Consider the following 10,231-nt stretch of genomic DNA (forward strand, 5'->3'; position numbering starts at 1 on the left):
CGTGGCAGAACAGCTCACTTTCCATTTCATCGGACCATGAAAGATCGCTCGACACAGCGACATCAACCTTTCCGCTGGGATGCTGACCGTCCTTAAGCCGCGTTCACACACATGGAACACTTGAACCGTTAAGAGGGATCGTAAAACACCACAGACTATCCATCTAGTAATTTTTATTACAAAAACAAATACGAAAAACTAAACATAATCAACGAAAACGAATTACAAACAGAAACTTAACGAAACAGACCTAACGCTACAGTGTACAATCGGCGGAAGCGATGTCAAGGATTGAGTTTTTTATGTCCTTTCCGAGACTCCACGTAGAATGATTCTTAAAGCTCTTACCAACAAAAATCAAAGGGTGATACGTCGAACTTGATAATTGGACCAAGGCTTGACATACTGACTACCACGTACGAGAACCCGTGTAACAATAACTTACCCTATTAGCCTGTTAAATTTCAAAAGCTTATTCAAAATTCAAAACTTCTTCAAAAATCCTGACCTCGTCCATTTGCAATCAGTCCCAAACATTCTCAAGTGGCACAAAAGATAATACAGTAGGTACTCCCCAGATTAACGAATCTACCCCAAGTCTCAGTACCATCGAACTCACCCTTCTTACTAACACAAAATAATACTTCTCATCCCAATTCGCGCCTGCACCGAGCCAGAAAACATCCCACTCCAAAGGTACCATTTTCGGAGCCTCCATGCTCCACAAAATGACATCTTCACTCCCTCCATTATCTTCGCTAAATCATTCCCATAAGTGCAGCCCAATGTCACCTTATCCATTCCACCGACTATACAGTCTGTACTACTAACTGTATATAGTACAGACATTCAGTGGTGCGGGCTGTAGTCTGGCTGCGAAGGCTGGAAGTGTCCGTGTCCACCGGCCTGCTGATCGTATCCTTCGTGTCCCTGCTCGTTCACCGTGTAAGAGCCGTAGCTCTCAGACTCGTGTCCCACGTGGTCATCGCTTGAGTCGTAGCCGCCGCCGCCGACTCCACCCTCGGACTCGTGGTGGGCCTGATATGGTATCGGGTGCGGGACCGGGTAGTAGATCGACTTGCTGATCGCTACCGGCTGGGGAACAGGAATCGGCTGCGGGATCGGCACTGGCCTCGGCACCAGCACCGCGATCTGCTGGGGAAGTGGTATCGGGACCGGCTTGGACACTTCGACCGGCACCGTTTCCTGGACTTTCACTAGCTTCGGGTACGGAACCGCGATCGGATGGTTCACCGGCACCGGGACGGGTATGTGATGGGGCACCTAAGAGAAAGGAATTCTCGATTAACCGGGCGATCTAGATTCTCGGTTTTTCGTGGCCTGCGGAGAAACGGCTTGTTCAGCGGTCTAGGGAGAAGACAGGGTGGAGCTGGTTGATTACGGTTTCGCGTGTCTTATGGAGTCCGAAGCGACTGCGGTTTGGAGAGACTCTGAGGTTCGTGTCTATGATGCCGTCCAACTCGATCCTTTGGGGCTTGATGTGGATGGAACCTCGGATGGACGTGAAACTTGAGATTCGTCTTTTGTGGAGGGAACGTGGATTGGGAGCTACAGGGTGGTCCGTTTAGACTGCGGAACTGTTTTATGATATCGAAGAATGTTTGAGGGAAATGTGGGACCGATTAGGAAGAAGGTATTTAAAGGGTTTTTAGTAGCGCCGGATCAAGAGGGTCTAGGGGGCTGCACCCCCGGGCCCCATACGCAGGGGGCCATAATCTAAGCATTCCATTTATGTAAAAAAATAATTGAATGAAATTTTGTTTACTGTTTCCCTTTGGAAATAATTAAAAATTGCACTAAATGTAGGAATAACCCGGACCATAGTTATTAAAATATAACGAAGCATTATTCGTTATAATCGATCATCCATTAAGATTAATTTTAATTGGAATAAAAATTCAATACTTAAGATTTAGGTACTTAAATGTGGTTTCTGGTGAGGATATTTTATATGTAGCATTCTAATCTGGCCGAATTACCAGATCCTCGACTTTTGAATAGTCATAAGAGTTATCACTTTTTGCTAGGAAAAATACTAATATCGTAATCATAGAAGAGGGTGGGTGTGTGGTATAAGGTGAATGAAAAGTAAGTAAAAATAACTGTTCAGCGTGAAGGAAACATCCTTCTTAACGTACCTTGACAGGATACGGCACTGGTACCTTGACGACCGCAGTCTTCGTGACCTTAATGATTTTCGTCGGTATCTCCTTCAGGTGAACCGATTGCGAAATGAGTTTCGGCTCACTGCCGAGACCATGGCCCTCCAGCCCGGAGTAATAGGAGGCACTCGCGGCGGCCACGGCCACACCAAGTAAAAACTACAAAGTTACAATCACGATTGAAGGCGACTGGGACCGCGAACAAAATTACAGGGCAAGAAAACACCTCGACTTGGATCACGCGAATCTTCCCCCAAAAAAATGTCGAAACGCCTTTCCAAGAAAGACGGAATTAAGCCCTGATACTTTCATCTGGGGACCTTAAGTACATAATTCAAAAGTAGCTAACTCAGCGATAAGATGGTGAGATCAACTTTCTCCCCGAATATTTTTGCCACAAGGTAGAGTGATAGTAGATCCATAACTTATGGGTTCAACAATGTACAAGCCCGATCGAAATACTTTCCCCAAAGAAAGCAAACTCATTTTTCGTCTCTCTATATCCGTCACTTTCAAAGCTCACGTTTGTTACCCAAAACCTGTGCAATCCCTTATTTCTTGGACGTTCCCGTTCACTGAAGTTACACCTCCACAAAATTATAGAGAAAATGAAAAGGAAAGGTCTCTTTGACCTTCTTTCATTTATCACACTCTCTTCCGGGTTTCTCCGCGGATGATCCAAGTAGCCTTGATTCGAGGGTTCTCTTTTTTAGCGTGCGGTGACTGATTGGCAACTTACAAATCGTAACATCGTCATTCGGTTTCCAGGGTAGAAGCAGATAGGACGCTTCTGATGGGACGAATCACACTGACAATTGCACTACCGGCTGTAGCTTATATACGAGGACCTTCACCGTCGCCGATTCACGAAGAAAGCACTCTCTTTCCGACTGGCTTGCGTTCTCCAATCTTGTCTCCGCTTCTCCACTTTTTTTCTTCCTTGCTCTTCTCGCAGGCGGCCCGGAGTTCGATGACCGCACATACGCCCGCTCTTCGTCCTCCACATACGATTTCAAGTGCGATCGAGATCGATCCTCTTACCAGCCGCATCCTCGTGCACCTGGACCTCTGAGCGGAATTAATGTTCGTTTCGTAACTGACCTCGCTACAACCACGTCAACATCGAGTGCATCTTCGTGGATTTATTAAGTGCTCCAGATAGTGGTAAATTTGTTTCTATATTAATTGTATTAACTAAAGAAATATTAACGTTGTTATTAGTGAAAATGTTCGGAACAGTTACGATTGATCTTAAATGGTCTTGATCTTATTTTGAAGTTACAAGTTTTCCAGTAGCCTTCTGATTTCTTGATGAATTTCTTCTGAATTTCTTGATTTCTAACCTGTTAACTGTTTTTGATAAGTCTACTCGTCATAAAGAAATGACAATTTTTGTGTTCTTCACGAATCTTACGAAAAAAATCGCCATTTCTTTACGACGGTTAAAGGTCTGTCGATTAATTATATTGAAATGTTCGTTCCTAATATTTTTAAACAATATATAATATATACTAATTTATTAATTGATATTAAATATTGATATTGTACTGATAAAATCTATGTATTCATTTAGATACTTTGATACTACTGCTTTATATTAACAGTTGATTTCTATCAATATAATTAGTAACTTTTGCTTTAAATTTTCTATATTTCTATTTATTATGCATATAAAATGAAAAATAAGTATATGATAAAAGTGTATAATAAATGGAGGAATGGATTAATTAGCCCAGAATTGACATAGAAACCTGATCAGGCCTCATTAAAATTCTATTTTAATCTATTCTCGACATTTACAAATATCTAGATAATGACTGTATGCACCTTAACAGTATCACGAATAAATTCGTAAATTATACCAGAACAAGAGAACAGTTAACAATATGAAAGTGCCCAATCAGAATCATGAATGAATCGATGCGCGTGCGTGTAAATGGATAGTTGTAATTATGCCGTCAAGATGCACCGTGCTATAACGGCGCATCGTGTGCGTAGAAATCGTAATTTCCACTCTGAATAATTGCCTGTCCGCGTTCCGAACACGTAAACTGTACACATTCCGGCTACCGTAAACGTCGCGAGCGAAATGTACGATGCGTTGCGTAACAAGACGATCATCTTGTATCGCGATGATGACAGTCCATTGTGACGGCTGTGATTTCGCGCGGGAAGCAGAAGGCAGAGTGGACTAGTCATGCAAGGATTCAATTGCTGGCGCTTAAGTGAATCCCTGTTGCTATAATTTCCCGAGGGTAACACATCATCTCGCGCCTGGAAGATCGTACTTTCACCGATAATCACGTTGTTTCTGTCCGGATCGTTACGAGTTGGCTTAATATATTCGAAGTCTTGAGAGTGTACCATCACTAGGATTCACGATGATGTATGTTCTTGAAACTTTAAGTATCTCTACATTATCATAGTATTACGTAGAGTATTATAAACTTGAACTTGAATGCTTGGCATTACATAGAAGGACAATACTTGACTATATCTATAGATCGATAAAACCTAGAAATTTTGTGAAGATCAAATGGGCACATTTACTTTTTTAGTATGGCTAAAAGAATTGGAGTGACCCCCAAAATTAATTATTGACTCAAAACCGTCATCATTTTTTCGAGAAAAGATTCGCCAGAGATGGTGTAAACGTGTAAATTCTTGTTAATTCTGTATTTGTAAATAAACAACAGATCTGTGAAAAGAAGACCACGAATTAATTTGTACACCTAATACAATAAAAAAAGATAGATAACTTACGAAATGAATAAAAATAAGGTCCTAGTAAAGAATACAATTACATAGTGATATTTTCTAAGGTAAACCAGTACGTAACGAAAATATATTGCTACTAGTGACAAAGAATATTTAATAGACCAATGTTAATTCTTAATGATTTCATTCAACGAAATGTATCGCTAATATTCCACCTACAGCGGAGTAATAACACGTGAAACACTTTCACATGTTATCTCGCCAGAGTTCTCGTTACCTAGGTGCACGGCTGCCGCCGATCTTGCACTTCCTCTACCGATTTTCAGCGCCCGTGGAGCCCGCTGTAAGGAAGTGGCGCTTCCTACGCGACTTCCTGTTATAAAAATGGAGAGAGCAATCGGCGTTCTGAAATGCGAGCCGGCCGAGACGATTCATGGCCGAGGGAGAGAACGGTGAAAGGATTACCTACAGCTGGGTGACTGAAAGAACGTTCGAGGTAAGAGGACTAATCTGGATCATCTGGTTCTTTCTACGGTCGAACTGCTACACGCTAGTTTCGCGTACTTCTGTGTGATCGAACGACACGTTGTCGTCTGTGAGAGACGGTACTCATCTACTTTTTATTATTTTCACAGGTGATCTATCTACTGAAGCTAAATTTTCGATGAATAGCGACAAGATTATAATAGGAAATGAAAAATACAATTTTAGTCAATATTAGGTATAGCAGTAAGTAATTCAATACTTTTTAATTATGAAGCGATATACACTGCTAAAAAATAATTAGAGGATCGCTACTATGATCGGTCCTGTTCCGTCAACCAAGCGAAATAAATAAAACGACAAAATAAAATGACGGAATTCAGATTTGTTATTTTACAATTACTGAATTCCTAAAAGTGTTTCCGTCGATATTCATGACTACCTTTAATTTATCATATATTTTATATTGCACTAGATTATGCTAAACTGTAATAATACAGTTTAATAAGTATATAAATAGTATAAATATTAATATATTATGCAATTTAATTTATTATACATGCAACGCTGGCAGTTCTACTGTTAATTATTTCGAGCAGGATATGTTAAGTGACAAATGTCTTCTCGACCTCTCGCAGACAAGTAAAAGTAATCTAGACTACGAGAAAGTTATTATGAATATTAATGAAATGGTATAGAGTCCTGGATTTCAGTAAATCGAATCCTGATTTCATTAAGAAACAGTGGCTTACTTACAAAGGAACACTAATATTTACAGCAATGTTATATATAAAAAAAAATTGGTCAACCTTATAGGGTTCAGCATTCGAGGAATTATACCCAAAATTCGTTCACCCTCGCTTCTAATATTAAACATCGCTCTATAGAGTTAAACAAACGATATTATTCTCACGTTCCAACAAGATCGACTCCAGAGGGTCATAAGCGATTCTCCACAGCGTGGATGTGCCGTTTAAGCAAGCGGCTAATGGAGCTTTCGTCGTTCGAACCACAAGCAAAATTACTTATCGCGTTTTAATCGACCACGTAGAGGCGGTCCTCTTGTGAGGGTGCTAAAAACTGGTTCCGCATAACAGCAAAAGTAAAATCATTATTCGCCGGACCCTCTTTCTCCTCTCACTTTCGATGAAAGCTAGTAATTCCACACCAAAACGTACACCGATTGATCTCTCGTGCAGAACGGTTACAAGATTACTACGGGACCACTTCCGCGGGATCGAGTCGGTCCCTGATATCATTTCTAGATCCAACTGATTCACTTTGGGAAAACATACCAATAATCGTCTTGGATTGAGATTCCTTCGACCCTTCGTCCACGACAGGAAAAGGAACGTTAAGCGTTAAAATGGAAGAATAAATCATTCAAGGTTCGCTTCGTATGGACACGCGTTCTTTCGATCCATTTAATGATGACTCGCCTTTCTTGCTAACAAAGCACTGATAAGCATCTGTAGTAAAAGTGGTTTGTTCCGATTTTCTTCATTTCACGGGAGAAAGGCAGAAAGAAACAAAAGGTACAAATCGAAGGAGAGCGCCGTGAGAGGAAAGGCCCGGGGAGTTTAACAAACCTGGGAGGTCATTAATCTGCATCTAATCACGCTCGAAACCGTCAAGAAATACAATGCTGCTGTCTGTCCAGTCGTTCGTCAATGATTTTTTCCCGTTAGCCAATTATTCTTGAAAATTTCTATCTACAACCCCATTAACTTATTATTCACGTTTCCTTCGTACTGGACAGAATACAATTTTTAGCATAAACGTGACTGTAAGGTAATAAACTTTGATTCTGAAGTATTTATTAATCACTGTTTTGTGAGCACAAGGTGAAAAATAGGTGTATTTTATGATCTGTTTGGTGTGAGTCCAATCTGGTCAAGTAAGCTACGTTCTAACGACTCTATTAATCACTGACACGTTCCTCGTGAAGAAGATGAACCGCTAGCTCGGTTCAAGTATCGTGACAGCAGACCAGGCGGAATTGAACTTTTACAAATAGAAAGGACAGCTCCTTTCAATAAGAAGGAATAGCTTGAAGTGGGTCACCGCTTTAATACTGAAAGCGTAGAAGATGCAATATCGTGTCTCAGCCAACGGCAACGAAAGTTTTTTCTGATACCTTTATCCGAATAAATCGAAAAAGAAGAATATTCTGCAAGAGTTTGTCTTGATATATTTATATATTTATAAGCTAACACATACTCTAAAAATTCATTTACCTGCATTTGAATCTGAACGGAAGATAAATATAAAGAGTTTAATTCTTCATACAAATTAATAAGAACACCCTGCATATATGTATTCTTCAATATTTGTACTCGAAATTGCTCAAAATGTCTGAATCAATCCAGTGAAATGCATAGCAATTCGCACGAGAGGCAATAAAGATAATTAAGAACGTCGGACCTTTCCTTCCGCAACTCGCCGGTGAAGCGGTTCTTATGATCCTTGCACACAAATGGAATAATATAATACGCTCTCGTTTAATGATACCGCATGTTCGACCACATTGCGGGCGTATCCAATGCTCACCCGGCGATTTTGCGTTACATTCACTCTCACCGAGAACTAGGTTTTTCTCGTGTAATGATAAACGAGTGCACCGGGCCGTATATTACTTTAACGCTTCAATTGTTGAATGGCTCTTAACCACCGACTAGCATGATTAATTACAGGCAATATTAGAAGAAAAGGAATAAAGACGAGACTCTAGGAGACAATGGAACACGGTAAATTATTTTTGTATATAATATAAACATTTTTACGGTCGCTGTTACATATACAGTGAGTCGCGGAAGCATTCGTACCCTCGAAATTCTTGAATTCGAATGACTAAAAACCGAACAATGCCGATTGCAGCCTCTGAGGGAAATGTTAGAGAACGTAGGATCATTCAAAATTGTTATAAATAGACAGCGGATTTTATGAATTTATAGACTCTAGAGCTCTATTTTATTCTTAACTCAATAATATACTTAAGAGAAGATAGAAATTCCTACTTTTGTTCTTATTTTCAAGAATTGCTTTATAAAATTTTATTTTGCATAAAAATCCGCAGTCTAGTGATACATAAACGAATAGGTTATAATGGTACCAGTTAATATGACTATTTTTTAAAATCTTCAGTTGACGCCTACCTGTAGGCAGACGTTCGCTCACCTGTTCCGAGTGGAATCTACTCGCAGGCTGAAATCTGAATTGTCAGCGCAGTCTTACGTTCACGTTCTTCTCAACAGATAGAGCTACCAGGTTAAAAATTTTCTGTTAATAAAAGAAAGCATAAAATTCCCTGAAGTGGTGTATATCATATCATTTATGGACATTTACGCACTCATAATTATATTGCACAAATATTTTAAGGTTTGGAACAATTAAGGGGTTATTGAGTTTAAATAGCAAATTATAGCTAAAACACAGAAAATTTATAACAGAAAGCGTATTTTTTATTTAATATAATAATTAAATGAATAATTTTTTTGTACTATCTCATATAGGAAAATTTTACCTGTTCTTGTCAGAACATAATCTCTTTCCTATTCTGTTTTTATTTAATTGACAAGAAATGAATCCAATGTTATTAAGTAAAAATGAATGGAAGCCAGAGTGGCCAACACTGTATTCTTTTCTTCCATAAATCATAAATATCGTAATATTTATGGTATTCAGTGATGTAATATCATTCATAAAATAGTCTAAACACTTAAAGGGGTGTTCCCTCTCGAAAGCGTCATTTTTAAGCAATGTTTAGAACTAAGAATTAATGGGGAGAAACATTTACTCGTCGCATTTAGTGTTAATTACCGTTAACCAGAATTTCATCAACCTCAACCTTCTTATACAATTCAAAATGCGACCAGTCTACGATTTCTAAACCAACGCCTTGTTATGCAATTTATGCAAGATCGGTGTGTTTTTAATTTCCTCTGTGTCAGCCCATTCATCACTAGTGTAGAAACGCGTCTGGCCAGATACGATAAAAATGCTACGAGATTCGAATGGAATCCTCGCTGACCAAGGTTACGGATCCACCTACTGAAAGATTGAGACGGATTATTGATATGACTCCAAAATCCGGCTGTCATCTATGCGTTTTCATTTATGCTTCTCACTCCATTGTATTGAGAGGAAGAAACAATTTTCAAGTAACAAAATTATATTTCGAAGTGATTCGATTTCCTTTGTTGCAAGACTTTAGAAAAGTAAACATTCTCGGAACCTTGAATGCTTATACAAAGTCATTAGTTTTCGCCATTTTTCTCAGAATGATATTTTGAACATTAAATATTAATTGGAAGTCTTGATGTAATAGTATCCAGATAATGTTATAGACATAGATAATTCAATAATCACATGTTTGAACATTTATACATAGAAATAGTTACACGAATGATCTTAGATCCACAGTGTACCTAATTTTTTCAACGTCACCTTCCATTGAGCACGATGAAATATTATTACGATGAAGATAAAATTGGTTCAATAAATCGACGGATTATAATACGATATCCTGGCGAAACGAATTTTTATGATATGCCAAGGATAGGGCATTCTTGTTCATTTACAATTTAAATCCGACACACGGATATTTCAGGCTGTTGGCAGACACAGGTGCAGAAATGTTATTCGAATATTCACAGTATCATCTTGTTGGACAACCGAACTAGAAGAATGATCAATGTCAGATCGTTGCACATATAGTGACAGAAACATATTCGATCAATTTTATTCGACAGAGAAAGTTGCAAGGACCTAGCGCCTGCAAAGATCAAGCACATTAAGAATTCTTATATTATCCACATCCACCTATATCATCCTTCAATTCTCAGGCA

The 10,231-nt window shown here is 39.0% G+C and overlaps 1 protein-coding gene across 1 annotated transcript; it reads right to left on the reverse strand.

The window, feature by feature from the left end:
* Window positions 1-849: 849 nt before the first annotated feature.
* Window positions 850-3,233, reverse strand: LOC107194391 (E3 ubiquitin-protein ligase RNF12-B-like). Its single transcript, XM_015584010.1, has 3 exons — window positions 3,225-3,233; window positions 2,160-2,342; window positions 850-1,284 (listed from the first exon to the last, which is right to left on the reverse strand). The coding sequence occupies exons 1-3, from the start codon at window positions 3,231-3,233 to the stop codon at window positions 850-852; spliced, it is 627 nt and encodes a 208-aa protein (XP_015439496.1).
* Window positions 3,234-10,231: the final 6,998 nt, after the last annotated feature.

The sequence above is a fragment of the Dufourea novaeangliae genome, unplaced genomic scaffold, assembly GCF_001272555.1.
Source record: "Dufourea novaeangliae isolate 0120121106 unplaced genomic scaffold, ASM127255v1 scaffold39, whole genome shotgun sequence".
Taxonomy (NCBI): domain Eukaryota; kingdom Metazoa; phylum Arthropoda; class Insecta; order Hymenoptera; family Halictidae; genus Dufourea; species Dufourea novaeangliae.

Excerpts from the sequence above, each read along its gene's own strand:
- LOC107194391 (XM_015584010.1), bottom strand. Across the intron at positions 1,285-2,159 it reads CAGTGCCGTATCCTGTCAAG|GTGCCCCATCACATACCCGT; the intron begins GTACGTTAAGAA and ends CCTTTCTCTTAG.